The 18451-nt window shown below is 49.8% G+C and overlaps 1 protein-coding gene across 3 annotated transcripts in view; it reads left to right on the plus strand.

Moving 5' to 3' along the window:
* Positions 1 to 18451, plus strand: part of LOC108159885 (protein prickle) — a 53328-nt gene that overhangs the window by 29337 nt on the left and 5540 nt on the right. For 2 of the 3 annotated variants that reach the window (XM_017293501.2, XM_017293499.2), the window contains exon 2: positions 17495 to 18107. In XM_017293501.2, the coding sequence (XP_017148990.1) occupies positions 17495 to 18107 (613 nt within the window). Of the gene's footprint in view, positions 1 to 5131; positions 6445 to 17494; positions 18108 to 18451 lie in introns of those variants that run through there. The other variant, XM_033390357.1, reaches the window with a different exon arrangement.

Here is an 18451-nt window from a genome sequence, read left to right on the forward strand (position 1 = left end):
GATTACCGAGCCACACAGTGCGCGGCTTTCTCTGCCGCTCGAGTACCTCTTGATCCAATTAGCCAGAAGGAGAGCAGAGGCAGTGGTAGCAGAGCTTGGCTCTAGCTTCAAGCCACCCACAAGCCGCACCGCCGATTGTAATGGAATTGACTTACATGGTCTGCAATGTGTCAACAATGGCTTGTTAGCAATTGAGTCCCGATCCGAATCCGAATCCGAGCCCGTGCTTGTGTTTGTGTGTGTGTGTGTGTGTGTGGGCCGTCGACATGAGTTTTGCAATGGAAAAACACCTTATTGACAAGAGACTTTTGACTCGACCAACTGCATGTGTGTGTGTGTGTGTGTGAGTGAGTGTGGGTACCTGCGTGTGGGCTTTGGTCAGAATTTATCTTTGATTTCTAATTGCTTGACATGCCAATTTAAATTTAATGCTCGGCCGATAGCAATTCCAAGAGAATTCTCGCCAGATATCCATAAACTTCGAATGCCTGACGGACGGACAGATCCCGAAACGGAACCCCACAATTTGCCACAATATTTTATGGCTAGCGCCAGAGCCAGAGACAGAGCCTCGATTAACCTAATCAATTTTCGCACAGCTCGTTTTTGATTTGGCTTTATTAAGAAATTCTTCGTAATTATATACGGATAGCCGCCGGGTGGCAGGCAGCAGACAGCAGGCAGCAAATCGAAAGAAAACTGTTGTTTATGGTGTGTTGCGGCGCTGTGGCAACTAGTTGTCTCAATTATGGCTCCGACTGCATCAACTTTCTCCCTCACTTTGGCTGCTGCCTCTGCTGCGGCTGCTGCTTAACCCAAATCGACGCCTCTAACTAACTGGCGTGTTAATTTGTTAGTTTCCACTGGCCATCCAGACAGACAGACGGACGGACGGATGGACACTCGGAAACTGCCAGAGCATGAAGACTATGAAGAGAAGATGGAAAACCAACGAAAAGAATCTCATCTCATCTCGGAATGTGGGGAATAGATTGGCCGCTTTACAGTTATATCAGTGTGTGTTTAGCATGACAAAGATCCAGGGGTGGGGGGGGGAAGGGGGCCACAAGGCGACGCCACACGAGTGGGTCAACAACCTGATGGAGGCCAAAGCCAACGCCAGAGGTAGAGCCGAGACTGGATAACCACTTTTCGTTATGTCAAATCGAGTTCGTTGGCCAAGTCTTTTGTGCCAGCTTTATATGAAAACACAGCCGAAAGTCCTCTCTCGACTAATCATTTGCATATTACACATGTTTTGTGTCCATTTTAACGAACAATTAACGAACTATTTCGTGTGACTGCTGGCCATTCATTCATCATGGCCAGAGGAAACTGCGACTGGCAAATGAATGTAGCTCAAGTTATGAGCATTTACAGAGAGGGAAGCGATAAATAAAGCTATACGATACAATACGAGACTCGAATGTGGGAATGAGTGCGGCGGGGACTGCTGCTACTCTGTCGTACATCATCATCGATAGGCAAAACCCAATTTGATCTGTCATTCTGTCGGGCCGCGTTAGTTTCCCAAACATCTGCCCCAGCGATAAGCCGAGCGATCGAACGAACGAACGAACGAACGGGTTTCGCCTGGAAAATGGAGGAGCAGCACTCGTTGGCGTTTCCTTTTCCGCGACGCTGTTTTGATTGCATTTGACATTTAACACGAGTGCGCCACAGATAAGAGCGGCAACCCGCCCACACAGCCAGCCAGAGCAGCGCAGAGGAGGGGTCCAGTCCGATATTCATTTTGCACCTCGAATCGCTGCGCTTTTTTTATTTGCGGGCCACCAAGACTGTGCCGAGTGTAATCGTAATTAAAAATTAAACAGAGAAAACAGAGAGAAGAAATTCCATGGGAATGACAAATTTCCATTAATGGGCAATCAATTCCAGACGAGACAAAAGCATTTAGCACTCGCCACTCGGCCCGATTAGGCCAGGCGTTAGATTATTATCGGGGCCCAATGAAATATGAGACTGCCCAGACAATGCCTCATTAGAGCCGACTTTCCCGAAAACACGTTTGCCTCTAAGCCTGGGCTCTGTAATTATTATGAACGGCAGAACCCCAGAACACAAGACGGAGCAGAGCGGAGCGGAGCTTTAGGAACCTAAATTATAGTTGGGGCATAAAATAGACAAACAAGTTAATCCATTAGCGGGCGCTGTCTCCGCGAGTGAGACATCTCTCCCCAGCAGCCACACCCCACCCGAGCACCGTATTATGGTACTAGAACCGGAAAGAAGTCAACATTGTGTGTATACCTCTATTAAACGCATATTTCTCATTGTTTATCTGTTGTCTGCTGGCTTTCGTATGTTAATATTGGAAAATGTGCCAGCTGCCATTGGGCCATCAGACTGCATAATAAATTATGAAATTTTACAGTTGCAGCAGCATTTGGAAGCTGGAATCTGATGCTGCAAGCGGAGGGCAGGCTGAATGAGTTGTCATGTCTGCGGCGGCTTTCTAAACCACTTAACCAGGCAGTGATAAGTCCATAGATATGCCAGATTCTCTCTAGCTCTGAATGGGATTCTTGATAACACAATTCGAGCCCCTCTTTTCGGGGGCAGCTCAAGCAGGCGGCGGGGCAGGGCACAACAAAAGGTTGAATGCGGTGAATGGCTGGGGCAGTGGTTGGGGGCTTAAAGCCAAAGCCAGAGCCAACGGAAAGTAAACCAAGACAAAGCAATTGACTTTTTAACCTGCATTCCTGTAAATTAGAGATACTCACCGCCGTGGCAGTCGCAGTCGCAGTCGCATTTGGAGATACACTCGCAGTAAAATCTGCATAAATAGCAATAAAATTAATTGCGCTTGTCAGCCATTTTCCACGCAGTTTTCCCCTGGCCGCTGGCAATGAAAACCTGAAACCCGACAAATGTCCGGCAATAAAAGGCTTCATAAAACAAAGTGCACTAGCCACAAGATACGTACAGGGGAGGCCAGGGGGAGAAATCCTGACAAACTGGGTAATTGCATCTGAGGATTGATGACAGAGCCGCCAGCGAACAAAACAGAAATAAAATCATGCCGCAACATGGGAAAAATCACTAAAAATGTGTCTAATAACAGTCGTAAAAGGCACTTCTGTATTTGGCTTGATTTGATGTTGGGTTGTATGCAAATTGCTCATATGTGTATACATATATACGTACCGTTATCCGGCCTGGCCTCAGATGCCCGAGATGCCTCCGATCAGATTGATTTCAATCAATTTGCCGAGGCCCCTCGACCGACTAGCACTGGCACTGGGTCAGGCGATAGAGCTCTGGCAATTTCCTATGGGGATAAATTATGCGACAACTATACATAGATCGATCGGGTGATCGGGTGATCGGGTGATCGGGCGTCACTTACACATGTCCGAACAGGCATCAATAAATACTAACGGTGCCTGGCGGCATTAAGTCCGACACTCGTCAGAGTCTCCAGCAGCAGCAGCAGCACCAGCTCCAGAGTCTCCACGAGAGTCTCCATCTGCCATCTGCCATTTTCCATCGCCGGAAGTCTTTGTTTGGGCATTCGTTGGTTGGACTCCATTTTTGCTTTATGATTATTGTGTGATCGCGTTTTAATCGCGAGACTCTTTGTGGCACATGTGAAGCATGCGCAAGTGCCGCTTTTCTTTTGTAAACTGGTTTTCCCACCGAACCCCCATGGCCAGCCACTTACCCACTCATTGGGCTCTAATCACACCCGCCGTTGCCTATTGCCGTTTCTGGTTCTCGGTTCTCGGTTCTCGGTTCCCGATGCTCGATTCTCGGGCTCTAACTGCAGATCTGCCTGCGATCGCGTGCTGAGGTCTCCAACTTTGTTGTGGCTGGAAATCATCTTCAGCTCTGTTTGTGTTTGAGTTTGTGTTAGCCGGAAGCCAACGGCAGCCCCCGATGCTGCCTGGTAGAACTATGTGGGCGGGGGCTCTCAGTTATGATTGCATTTGTTCTTCCTTATAATTCAATTATGTACTCGTTTGGGGGGAGAAATAAACTGGAATTCCTGGCTCAATTGTTGACTCTTTCTGAGTGACTTGGAATTTCTGCCCCCCTTGATGGCTTGATGGCTTCACGGCTGCCTGGGAAGCAGAGCTCTCTCGTATTTCGAGTGATCTTTGATCTTGAAGCCTTTGGTAATCTGATAAATATTGCCTCCACGTTTGATTGACAGCCTTCCTTCCTTCGCATTCGCATTGATCTCATAAATACTCGCATGCCTCTTGCGGGTAGTCTACTTTCCGATGCCCCCTAATGGAGTTGGCTAAAAGTTGTAAGTTCTAAGAGCACTAAGCTAAAAGGAGCTTAATGCACTCTCGAATGGACAAAGACACAGACGCACACACACGTGTGACTGGCCGTATGGGTTGTTGGCAAGCTGGAATGGCTGTTAAGGCATTTGGCTACCACTCAAACTTGATGCTGCCTCATCCTCAACCTCAACCTCATCCTCAGCAGCAGCTGCCGTTGCAGTTGCAGTTGCAGTTGCCTTTGCCATTGCCATTGCCCATTCCCGCTGATGATGATGAAGATGAAGTTATTATTATCTGACAAGGGCATCGCCGCCATGGAAAACTGCATTGCAGTTGCATTGGCCTCGCACTTAGCCAAGATGTTTTCCACATTTTCTACCATCCTCCGGTGCTCTCCTCTACGTGCCTTGTGTCTCTATTAGAGGCGTGACTAATCGGCTGATAGCTGATGGCTGATGGCTGACTGGCCGGCATCATCATCATCCTGGCCTGGCCTGGCCTGGCCACTACGATTACTACCGGTAAACGTGTACACTTCGCTATTTGCCTTAGATCCCAATCCCCCATCATTATTAAGGCCGCAACGCAACTGCCAATTTTCAGGGTCCATAGAAATTTTCGATGATTATTTCACGGCGAAAGTGTTGGCCAGGCCTTGATTCTGTTTCACTGATTTCCATCTCGTTTCGAGCGTAAATTATGGGCCATCGGTCAAAGAGATTTGGCTTTGGCTTTGTGTTTCTTTCTGTGAAAGTAGAGTTTTCCTCAAAATGAAAATTCCGTATCGTTTGAAATGCTGCTGGATAATGGAAAAGTACCACAAAAAAGAGGAGCTTTCCCGACTAATTAAATGCCACATGAAACAATTCTTTTAGGAAAAAACTAAACTAAAATAAAAGACTAAATAAATCTAAAAACCAAAAGGAGGAAAAACAAGGATAAAGAAGGATAATGTCATTGCTAACAAGGAAAGACAACGCGAACTGAAAAATAATTACGATCCAAGAACAATAATAATAAGCAACATGAGCAGCCTGTCAGCGCCGCCAGGCGGCTGCGGAGGAGACGTTGCAGCGGCCCCTGCCACTGCCACAAGCACAGCGACTGCAACTGCAACTGCCACTGCCACTGCCACGGGCAACATGGAGCCAGCGATGGTGCCACGTACCGCCAATTTGCTGGCATGCAAACAATGGTGGCGCGTCTGCTTCTTATACGGCGACCAGCAGAAATATTATCGACAGCTCTATAGCAAGGCAGCGGCCCAGCGCCTGGCCGGAGCCAATCAGGAGAACGACAATGCGGCCCGTGGAGCGGGAGAGGGAGAGGGACAGGAGTACGACACGGTCGCGATGGGCGATGGCGATTTTATCGCGGCACAATTAGATGCCGGAGAAGATGTGGACGATGGCATTGATCTGGGAGATAGCAGCCAGCCAGGAGGTGGAGTAGCAGGAGGGTCAAGAGTGGCCAAAGAAGCTGCAGGAAGAGCGACACCGACAGCGACAGCAGGTCGCCCACTCTTTCCACTCTCCTCCTCGCCGCGACGCAGCAAAAAGCTGCTGCGCTCTCTGAGAGCCCACGTCAAGGGAGAGAGCAGGCCGGAGAAGCCTGCGAAGGCAGCGAAACCGCAGAGCGAGCCGTCCAGCGAGCTGACCAAGCGGAATGCCAGGGTGACCGTGCTCGATGATCCCTTCCTCTTCGGGATCGACGCCGATCACCTGGGCGATCTGGTCAGGGGCAAGCAGTACAGTTCTCTAGAGGCCACCGAGAATATAGCCAAGTTCTACGAGCTGCAGCTGGAGACGACGGAGGCCACAGCCCAGGTCCTGGAGATCATCGAGCAGGAAGAGGAGCCCCCCGAGCCACCCAAGCCCGCCCTGCCGCCCAAGCAGAAGCAGCCACGTCCTGTGCCCCCGCTGCCGGCTCGGATTACCCAACCAGCGGTGCTGCAACCTCTGACCGCCGGCGACCTACAGTTCCTGAATCTGAGCCTGCGGCATCGGAGTTTACCGCGCAGCATGAAGCCGTTTAAGGATCCCCACGATATCAGTTTCACTTTCAATGAGCTGGACACGAGCACGAGCGCCACTGCCGCAGCCGCAGCCGCAGCAGCAGCGGATGTGGCCACAGGAGTCGGCGTCGGTGTCGGCGTCGGCGTCGGCTCGTCGCAGCAGGAGTCAAATGAGTGAGTAACTTTCCGCCTGGCATCTCAGTTCATTTGTCAGATGCAATTTGGCTGCTCCCTATCCTCCCTTTGCAATTCGCATTTAGCATTTCTGCTGCTGCTGCTGCTGACAATTTAAATGCATAAGTTTTGTTGCCTCTGCCCCAGTCGGTCGCATAATGATTGATTACCGCTGCCTGCGGCAGGAGATCCCGAGTCGGCAGCAACTTGTTGCGCAAGTTGGCAGCCAACAGAAACTGAAGCTGGAGCTGGAGCTGGAGATGGAGCCGCAGTCGATGTGAGATGGTGATGCTAAAGCAGAAGTCAATGAACACACATTGCGTGTTCTTCGCAGCCCAATCCCAGCCAGACCGCAAGATACACGCAACAACCGACAGCCGACGGCCAGCGACAGCCAAAGTTGGGGGAACTTGTTCTTGTCTTGGCAGTCTGAAACTGAAACCCGCCTAAACAGTGGTCGCAGCTACGGCCAAATCGGCTTTGAGATAGCTAGGGATTATATGGATCTTCAGCGAGAATACGAGTATCTCTCTTTTCTTAATCGTTACCCCAAAACCGAAGATAAAAGAACTTTTAGGGACATCTGGAAACCAATTTCCAGACCAACTCAAATTCTAAAGACCATTTCCTTGGTCTATAAATAAATATATAGCTGTTCCATCCAGGAGCTCCGATGTTTTATCTGAATCTTGCCACCCACCACCGAACACTGGTAGAGATACAATTCTGTGGCAGCTCTCCCACGTAGCCACAATAATAACTTCTTTGGGGCCGTTCCCACTATCAACAAAATTACCCCTAATAGTTCCCACTGCCTGCGTTTAACCAGAACCCTGTAGTACGGCTCCTCCTGCTCTTTTAATTTGCATTTAACAAAGAAATCTTCCCCACTCTACCTACCATTTGTGATCACACCTTGCACCAGTGTGCCGCAGCCGCTGGATGTCTGGTTTCGTTGCGCTGCGTTGCACTCCGCTGCCGCGGCTGCCCCACTCCACTCTCTTGCCTATACGCATCACTCACATCGGAGTCGGAGTAGAAGTCGGGGGGATGCCGATGACTCTCCTCTTACCGGGGCATACTCAGGTTACGCATACGCCGCTTTTCCTCTTCGGCCGTTGCGGCGGTAAACAAACGACAACTGCCAAAGTGTGATTTACCAGAGGCCTTTGTCCGTCCGTCCAGCTCTGCCTCTGCCTCTGCGTCTCTCTCCGTCCGTGTCTGTCCACTGGTTGCAGCATAGGCTGTTGCATCGCTCCTGCACTGCTGCACTCTGCTCTGGCTCCGCTTTCATGTCATGATTTTGCATAATGCCATGCAAATATCGGGGGCCCCAGCGAGAGTATGCCTAAGTTATTGTGTTTTGTGGATGGCAGGCACGCAGCTTATGAAATATGGCCGGCGATTGTTTTCCCGCAGCCGCATGACATTTCCTCCTTCTATTTTTTGCATAGGTGGGCGGGGGGAACACAATATTGGCATATATTTCTGTGGACATTTAAGGGCTTTGATTTAGTATGCAAGGTTCGGGCCCTAAAACAAAAGACTTAGGCAACGAACTGGCAGCAAACTGAGACAGAAACGAGAGAGAGATATGGAGCCACAACTCAATTAGTTTTTCATGATGATTATGATGCTGATAGCCACGATACTCATGATGCCACTGATGATGATGATGATGATGATGATGATGAATTTTGGCAACTGCAAATTAGAGAGCAGCCCCACACTTGGAAGCCGAGCTGGAGCTGCAATGCCGACTGGCCTGCTAACAGGAACTGCCACCGAACCGATGCGGGCCGGGGCGAAGGCAATCAAAGCATAATTATTGATAATAACAGACGCCGTTTTGATGGGCCCTGACATGACTCCGACTCAGAGTCCGAGTTCCCTTCCTGTTCCCCCTTCCCGCAATCCGGTAGCCACACGCAATACTCGCCCCGAAGCAATCGATGGAGAGCGCAGAGTCCCCCATTTCCATTCGACATTCTATGTACCAGTTCTATGCAAAACCCGAGATTCGGCATCGGGAATCTGGTTTCGACAGCGTTCGGGATCGCTTAATGAAGTTATTAAAAAATTGCACTGCAATAATTTCTTTCGCCCCAGCCCCAGCCGCAGCACCCCATCTCCGGCCCCATCCCCCTGTTTCCCCTGCCACTCCGAATGGCTTCTGGTTGGCTCACATTCGCATTCACATCCAACTCTGGCAATTAACTTGTGTTCAGCTCGTGTCTAAGCATTCAATTCAATCTTAACTGCCATCGAATGCCGCATAAATCTTGAGAGCTTAACCGGGAACCTCCCGGACCCAAGCCCGAACCCGACTCCGACTCCAACTCCAACTCCGACTCCGCCTAAGACTCCCAGTTGCAGTCCCAGGTCCAGTCTTCGCGGCGTGTTAAGGGGGCGGTGCCACGGAGAGACATTTACGACTTGTTCGGACCTCGAAATGACAAAAATTGATGTCTTCGACGGGCAGGAGAGAGGAAGAATTTCCGCAGGTATTTTTGAAAATATTTTTATTTTCATTCCTCGGACTGTTCTCGGGGATACTCAAATTGAATGGTCAGCGCGGATCAGGGAAATACTTGGGGGGAGTTTGGGGGCTTGGGAAATATGTGTGCTTCCCAGGAATGATGGGGCCACAGAGGGGCAGAGGGAGATTGCCACAGAAGAGGTCTTGCGGCACATTCATATTGATTTTGGTTTTAATTAACAAAGCCATTGGGAGCACTTGGCCACAAAATGCAACAGCCTCGCCTTCACTGCCGCCTGACAAATGCCCACATGTCTTGTAGGCGTGGCAGAGCCGTGGCACTGTGAATCGGCTCTGTTGCAGATGCAACTTAATTACAAAAACAAAGTGCAGCCAGAGCCACAGCCAAAGCCTGGCGATGCTGATGGAGCTGGAGCTGGTGACGATGGCGGCAACTTGCATGACTTGACGGCCCAGACAATTGGCCAACTCTTGCCGCTTGCCACTTGGCAGACGGCGCCAGAGAAGTACGAGGCAGCCATAGCCACAGCAACAACACTGGCTTTGTGATTTATTTATGCATGGCGATAAAATATGATTTTGTTATCGTTTTTGTTATTTTAAGTTTTTCTGTTTCTGTTTTCAGGTTTTGGCTTTACTGTTTTTTTGCTTCCACGGTAATGTGAAAATAAAGCAAGGCCATTAAGAGGCTCCTCTCCCTCTTAACATGTTCGCCATGCTAATTGCCTCGAACCCCACGCGGAGGAGGGGCACTTGGGGGCAGAGAGGCAGAGAGGCAGGCGTGCTTAGACCATGTTTATGCGCATTTATGGCCAACACAACTGCCTCGCATATTAATAGGGTTTTGTGAATTCTGTACCCTAGAAGAAGGTAGTGCGGATTCGACCAGGCGTTTGGCTGCCAGAGGAATATTCCAACATCGAAGGGCATCCAATGTTTCGGCGTACAAGGCGATCCCTTCTTTTCGTTGCTTTTCTGCTGCTTTGAGCCATTCCTTTCAAGCGTCTTAAGCTGCTGTCAAAGTGTCCGGAGGGCAGAGAGAGAAATTGAAATTGAAATCAGTTTGGAGCTCACTCCACGACTTGTCTGCGCCCACATCAAAGCGATTCGTTCAGATCAGCTCAGCTCAGATCGGAGTTTCTTATACACTATACATCAAAACAAGAAACAAGTGCGTTTTTCTAAAGGGATTGTTGTGGATTTTTGGGATTTATTTGGCCAAAAGTTGACACTTGAGTGACAGATCGGAGATCGAGACAGACAACAGGAAATTGCTCAGTGGAGAATATAGAGACCGCTCTCTGATCTGCCTCCCCCTACCACCACTAGATCTAATTAATTAAACATTTAACGCACTCACACAGACACGCAAGGCAATAAATTAATGCCTAGGGAAGGGGCATGCGGCATGCGGCATGCGGCAGCGTGGAGGCAGTCGCGTAATTTTTATTGACAGCCTCACTTTTTGCATTTAAATTGCCTGCATGCCACTGGATGCGGCAGCCGTGGCAGCAGCAGCCTGCATTAACACTCTTTGCATTCCTGCTTCGTTAGCTCTTGATCTTGCCACAAGCTGGTTTCTGGAGCTCGCTACCAGCGCGGAGCAGCCAGGCAGCCAGGCAGCCGGCAGGCAGGGGCAGGTGGCTGAGTGCGATCCTCCGAGAGTGATAAGCGGACCGGCCGTATCGGAGGCGGCAAGTAGTTGACGCTTCACGCATTATCATTGTTTGAACGGGGATTAGACGGAGCGACGCGGTGGAGGTTTTGTCACAGCTGGAGTCTGGCGTTGAGCATGGGGCATGGCGAGTGGGGCACCTTCTAATCGGCTCTCTCATCGCCATCCGGCGGGTAAATGACAAATCAGCAATATCATTCGCCTCTCCAGCCCATCCTCACAATGCAGAGACCTTTTCGCTGCAGCCTGCAACCTGCCGCATCATTTAACTGTCAGGGCATCTCATAAAATGCAATTAGCAGCTAATTATTTTCGCCATGCTGCCGTGCTGCCGTGCTGCCATGCTGCCAGGCTGCCAGGCTGACAGTTGTCAACGAGCCGCAGAGAACAGTTAGTGCTAGAGTGCACTTTACCGTTTTAGCTTTTTGTCAAACATTGGCCCAATCACAAGAAACGAACGGCTGGCCAGCCAGGCGGCCCGAAGTCCCGAATACCCTGAAAGAGGCTCCTGTGAGAGGAGAGCTATTTGATACGATTGTCATCTGGCAATGGTGCAAGATTATTTGGCGACACTTATTCGTAATTTATGATGTGCCATTCGATTATCATCTGAAGGCAAATCAGGAATGTTTTGTACCCTTATCATCTTCTCTATGTACAAACCTCGTGTAAAGGTGTTTGTGGTTCTGTTACTCCCAAATGGCTAGACCCACCATCCAACCACTACCCACCGTTTCTCAAACTGGATTTTCAGTGTATTTGTTTGTACAATATCCAAATATCCCATACAAAATGTAAACATAATCAAGTATGCGTTTATATGGAACCAAATATTGAGCCAAATATCAAATATTCCCCTCATTCGAAAGTGCTGATTGGTGCTATGGACAAAAAATGTCCAAATAGTTACAATACTGCGGCTATTGGTTCGCCTCGTCAGCTATATACCCACTCGTTTGGACGATTTTCTGATTTTATAAAGCATGGAAATCTCTGCGAACCGATTGGTATCCGCCTTTCTTTTTCGGATGGTCTAAAGATATTGCTAGAATGCGATTACTATATTATATAGCTCTCATAAGAACGAAACTGAGAGTTAAGGTTATCTAATGATGGGATAAACAAGTCTGAATTCTTTTTAATAGCCTGTGATGAATCGATTGCTTTAAGGTTGGATTGGGCTGCCTGTAGGAGAATCTCAAGCTTCTGGCCAACACCGTAATACCCTGTGCACTCTTCCAGAGCCAACGAGATACTCCAGAGAGCTCTCTGCGTAGGCAGACGAACACAATTTCTTTGCTGCTGGTTTTGTTAATGGCCAAGAAATTAGATTCCAATTTCAGTTGGCCATAAATCAAAATAAGCCAACATGCAGCAGCAGCGGCAGCGGCTGCCACAGCAGCAGCAACAACCACAAGAGTCTGCTTTATTACGGTTAATTTGTGAACAGTTTTGTTGAGATGCAAGCCACATAAATCAAATCGGATTTGGCTGGACTGGACTGGACTGGACTGGACGCCAGTCCCGATCCCCCCTATGCCGATGCCGATGCCGATGCCGATGACGATCCCGATGCCAATGCCGATGCCGACATGTTTTAGCATCCAAATGTGTCATTAATAATTATAGTTTTCTAGTCTTGAATGCAGTTTTGCTGGCCCTGGATAAGCGGAGGATTTATGCCCTGCATTCTGTTCGGAGTGCCATCAAGTGGAAATCTCACAGTTCGAAATTTGAGGCTTCAGGCTGACCTTCGATGCAAATGTATCCGATGGGTACACACGGCAGAGAGACTCAAAGAGGTCTGCCAACACTCAAAGCGTGATTTCCCGCACTCTGTTTTTTCATCTGTTTGCATTAGTGCGGTACGGTACCGGTCGGATTCACGGCCAAATAAAAATCAATCAATGCCAATTTGTTTACCGAATCATCGTCAAAACCAAAGCAGACCCGAGTTCCAAGCCACTCGACCTAACGGATGCCGTGTCCGGGCGGGGAAGGAGAACGAAATGTAATTATGGTCAAAAACAAAATTGAGCATAATCACTCCGGCAATAAAGCCAGCATTAATGTAGTATAAAAATCGAAGCATCAAAGCAACAAAAAGTCGTAGAGAGAAAAAACCCAAAGACGACAAGGAACAAAAAGCATGGATGGTGGAAAAAAAGAACAGAAAGAGCCAAAGACACGGCTTCAATTAAAAAATAAGTGCGGAAAGGGGCCACAGGTAGGGGTAGGCGAAGTATGGGGCACAAGAGGCACACTGGATAGAGGCAGAGCAGAGAAAACAAGTTCATAGACCAAAGACAACGACCGCAGAAGCAGCAGCCAGCAGCCAGCAGCCAACAGCCAGGCAACGTCTCCAAATGGATGCCGTAGGCCTCCTCTTCCTCCTCCTCCTTTTGCTATTCCTCCTCCTCCTCTTGTGGAACACACACAGCCAGGCGGTGCTTGAGTTGGCGATGGAGTTGGTCCAAAGGACCGGGGGGAGTGGGTAGGTGTAGTCTCTGTGGGCCAGCCTGGAGGTGGGAATGAGGGAATGGTGGGCGACCCAGAGCAGCACAGCACATGATGCGTCTGCTGGCCGTTTTTGTTCTGTTCTTTGATGTATTGGCAAACAAAGTTTGGAATTAATTGGTGTCCGCTTCGAATAAAAATTAATGCCCTGAATCAATTACCATGAAAACAAATTGGAACTTTGGCCACAACACACCTTCTGCGGCGGCCCTCTCCCGGCACCCCTGCGCCGCCCCTGCAGAAAATTTGCATTGATGATGCAACTAGGAGTGGAAAAGCTGCTGCAATGCGTTCTCCTAGCCATAACATTGAGCTGCTTCTTCCACAAACCTGATCAGTGTTTTGGTTTCTGCTGCTGTTGCACGTTCGGTTCCAGCGAAGAGTGTGTCTGTGTCTGCGTTCGAGTTCGCGGTGTCTTTGGCTCTCAGAGCTGCCTCGGAAGAGTGTTGCATTGGGGATGGGATGGGATGGGATGGGATGGGGCCTCCGCTTCAATGTTGCCGCTTAGCACACAAATTGCTGGCATAGTTGTTCTGCTGTTTGCAGCTGTGAAAATTTGCACGCTCGGAAAACAATTTTCCTGCCCGTTACCAAAGCAGAGCAGAGCAGAGAAGCGAGAGGAACTAAGCAGAAATGAATTAGAAGAAGCTGCAGAGGCAGAGCCACAAGCGATGTGGCAGCAACATATTTGCCGCCCAACCTTTAATTGGTTTGGTTGTTACCCAAAGATAAGCCATATACAATGATGCAACTTTCTAAACTGGCAAATTGAAACAAAAAATTAGCGGGCAATCGGTAGAGTACAGTTGCCTCCATCCGGCAATTAGTGCCACTTGGCGTATGCGTAATAAAGGCACCCAAGCCCGGCAGAGACCACCCTGTCGAACGGAGGCAGAGGTGCAATGGAGTTGTCGGGAGGGGGGAGGACTCACATTCTTAATCAACTTTCAGGTTGAGTGCGAACAAAAAATTGTTTCCCCGCCGCTGCCGCCTGCCAAAGTCAATAAAAATGTCAACACGCCAAATGTCATGTTGACAAGGCAGACGCGGCTGAACGTGTCGTGGTCCATGCAGGCAGTCAGTCACTATGGGAGGGGGATAGTGGGGCCACGGGGAATATGGACATTCTACCCCATAGAAACTTTACGAGGTTTCCCATCCGTGCCGTGTCCTTTCACTGCCAGCCAGTTTTATGGACAATTCAAAAATCGTTTATGACAATCGCAGCGAACACGAAGCTGGCGAAGCTTTTTAATAAACTTTTGTTCTTTCTGCTGGTTTGCCTGCTGTTTTGTGGCCCTGCAAGGGATGGTAAAACAATAAAAGGACATGTGTAGAGACAGGTACAGAGAGAGGAGCAGTCCTGCCACATAATTGCTGTCCAGCTGAGAAATGTCGTAAAACTTAGACGGAAACCAGTCTTGATGGGAGTACAAACGCACCTGCCGCAGGCGTATGGGCCAGGAGGGAAACACACACAAGACGGAAGCCGTACAAGAACCTGGTTTTATGTTGCACGGTGTAACTTTCGCTGTAGAAATGTTCAACCTCGGATTGTTAACACAGACAGAAATGTCGACATTAACCCAAATCACACAAATGACTTGAGAAAACCGCACACAAAGTGCCAAAGTGATTTGAGGCTAACCTTTTAAGCCATTGTCTGTCCATCGTTTAGGCCGTCTTTGGCCGGGCATTGAGCCGTCGCTCATCGCTCGAGAGCTTTGGCAATTTGTCAACGCGTCCCGTCCGCCGCATAATGATCATTCATTGGGATGATGCCAGATAAAGCTCCGATCTGGCTAAATATAGGCACTGACTCTGCACCAGACACCAGACACCAGACAGCAGCTGCAGCCTCGGCTCCCACCTCCAGTTGCGGTTATCAATGGCCCTCCCTCTCCTTCTCGCTGGATGCCGATGCCGATGCCTGGCTTTGAACTAGTTTTTGAAAAGGGCCCTAGAACGGGCAGAAAACCAGTTCTGGGTCAACGACTGCCAAAGTAATTGGTGCGAAGGGAGAATGGCGAATGGAGATCGGAGAACGGAGGGTTCTACTGTCCCCAGTCCAGTCGTCGATCAATGCAAATACGAGAAGTGGCAGGCAGGCAGCAGCAGCTGCAGATCGGAGCGCGCGCTTTTATGCTACCAACAATGTTGCGCAACATTTGTGGCACGCACGCATACAGCAGCACAGCACAGCACGTGTGCTTCTGCACTTTCCATTTTGTTCTCTGCAGGCCTTAATGACTTCATAGACTGCCTGCCAGACCAGGCAGCAGGCAGCAGGCACCAGTCCTACCTGCAACCAAATTGAAACTTGCCACAATTGCTGTGGCAATTTTACGCAATTCGTTGCAGTCGTTGCAACAATAAATTTGCAGCGCAAAAACAACTGTGGGACAAAAGGAAAGAAATGCAGGTCGCCAGAGTGGATGTCTGGATGTGGTCTTGGATGTTTGGATGGGGCTGGCAAAAGTCGTACTATAAATTTAAACAGGGACCCGCAGGCTCCCACCCTCTCTCTCTCTCTCTCTCTCTCTCTCTCTCTCTCTCGCTCTCTCTCTCTCTCTCTCTCTCTCTCTCTCTCTCTCTTTCTCTGTATGTTTCTGGGTGCCGCGGGCCGTCAACAAATTTTGTGTTTAGGCACAGTTTCGGTTGGCTTTTCATTTGTGGAACAGTTGGAGATTTCAGCGGCTTGGTGCTGGGGAGCTCTGGCTGTGGTGCCGGTCGGTCCCCAGTGCCCAGTCCCCAGTTGGGGCCGTTTGTTTGGCCTGGTAATTTGAGTTTGAATGCAGCTGATTTGACAGCGGCCAACACTTTGGTGCCCGCCGTATCCAGCTGGGACGCTGCACGTGCATGTCCAGCGACTTTTGATTCGCATTTCCATTCCCGTTTCCCCCTCACAGTCCCCTCACAATTACAGTCCTCAGACTCAGTCCCACGCCTCGCCAAAAGCATTCTTTTGCGTCGAGGGTACAGCATTTTCTACTTAAAAATTCAAATGTCAAACGATTTTTGTTGGCTTTGGCATCCATTGAGAGTCAAAATCTGCGCAATTAATTTGCTGCCAAACCGCAACAACCGCTCCACACCATTTATTCGCACTCGCATCCAGATATTGACACATCAATGGATCCAGCTCCAACATCCCTCCCCCCCTCAATCCCTAGCAACTCCCTATGGCTGCTCGACTAGAAATGGAATTGGAAAATGTTGAATGTTGAATGTCGGGAGAGAGAATGAAAGAAAGAATTCACTGGTTGGTTAAAACAACAAAAGGGCGGACAGCATTGTTTTGATAAAACGCCCGCATGAACTCCACATTTGCCCAGTTCGGGGTACAGTCGACGCCCCCATCCTCGTCCCAGCCCACTCAATCCCCTTCCCTAGTCAAAGTTCTACACGAATGTGCCTGCACAGACAATGCACAGTTATCCTTTGATATAGCAAAATGGCATGAAATGGTGCGTGTTCATTTCCCCGATGTTGGAGAGCCATGCTTAATGCTCTACAAAACGGCAGTTTCTGATTTAGGGAGTGTTCTTAAAGCTCAAAGCACCGAAAAACCCCGGGATAATAATGTGCCGAGAACACAGGGAAAGAGAAGGAAAGAGAGTAGTTTTTCTCCAAGCTTTAACCCACACACAGACATTAGTCTGATGATCGCTAGCCATTACAAAAGCTCAGCAAAACCAATGCCTGCGCTGAAAGCTCCAGCCATAGACGCCGCAGCGAATGGATTTCAGGGCATCCAGGACGAGCTGATGCGATAACAATGTCAGGCTTTAACATGAATGACAACGGCGACAGCCCTGCGGGCTCGGGCATGGGCTTGGGCTTGGGGCTTGGACTTTGGGGCCGGGGCCGGGGCCGGGGCCGGGGCCGGGGAACAGCGCCAGACAAACAGCAACAACGTCAGCAACGCGAAGCTGGCTGTCGATTTGTTTGTGTAAGTGCCATGAAGCGTATATTTTTCATTTGACGTTTGCAAAAACAATTCCCTTTCCTCTCTGAAGCAAAAAAAAAAAACCAGAAACAAAAACCATATACGAGTAAAAACTCATGAAAAACAAACTAAAATTGACAGCTTGTTCAGAGCCGCGGCGAGCAGAAATAGGAAGTGAAAAACCGCATAAATCCGGCGACTTACAAAGGGAATACAATGCGAAAATGATTGCCCTGCGGTTTTATATTACATTAACAATTTGATACGATCCGAGATCTCTGCGGCGAGAGATTAACCTCCAACCCGCCATGTCTAAGCCCCATCCATGCAGGAAACACTTTAATTGGGATTTTTATTAAATTTGAATTAGTCAAGGCTCGACTCTAAAGTTTTTCCACCTCTTCCGCAGGCCCATCAGCCGGACGCCGCTAACGCAGATCTCCTATCTGCAGAAGATTCCCACCCTGCCGCGCCACTTCTCGCCCAGCGGATGCCCCCAGGGCCTGCCCCCGCCGCCGGCCTTGGCTGGCTGTGGATCCGCCTTGGGTCTGCCCAGCAGCTCCTCGGCCAGCGCCCTGTATGCTGCCCAGAATGCGGGCATGCTGCCCACCTCCCCACTGCCCCTGCAACGCCACCAGCAGTACTTGCCGCCCCATCATCAGAAGTTGCCGCCGCTGGGCGCTGGACCAGGCCAAGGCCAAGGCCACGGACTCGGTCTCGGTCTCGGACCGGGAGGAGCTGGTCTCCCGCAGTACTCGCCCGCTGTTTCGGGCTGCTCCTCGACCGCCAAGTACTCGAACGCCCAGCTTCCACCGCACCACCACCAGCTGTCGCCAGCGCTGTCCACCCCGTCGCCGCCATCGCTGCTCCATCATCCCGCCGCGGGAACGTCCGCCTCGGCACACGCTCCCTTCCTGGCCGGCCCCCACATGGACATGCAGCGGCAGTCGCATTCTGACGACGACAGCGGATGTGCTCTGGAGGAGTACACCTGGGTGCCACCTGGACTGCGACCCGATCAGGTGAGTGTCCATCTTTAGAGAACTTTTAGAGCTGTAGAGCTCCAAAATTCTGGTAATGTGCAATGTTGTAGCACTATTGCCTCGTCTTGAGGGCCCTGCACTTGAATTCCTTTAATTTAGCCCTCAAGCCCTATTCCAATCCAATGGATGCCTTCGCCTGAATGTGCGGCATGCAACGCCAAGGGCGATCCCGACTAGGACCGTCGCGTCGGGGCCAGGCGAGATTTGTGGGCTGGCGATAAGCGAAATACTTGAGTTATTGTGCGTTATTTTGTCACTCGGAGCGAGCTGTAAATAAATACACGCGACGAGGCCATAAATCAGCGAGCCATAGCTGGGATCGC

This window comes from Drosophila miranda, chromosome 3, assembly GCF_003369915.1.
Source record: "Drosophila miranda strain MSH22 chromosome 3, D.miranda_PacBio2.1, whole genome shotgun sequence".
Classification (NCBI taxonomy): domain Eukaryota; kingdom Metazoa; phylum Arthropoda; class Insecta; order Diptera; family Drosophilidae; genus Drosophila; species Drosophila miranda.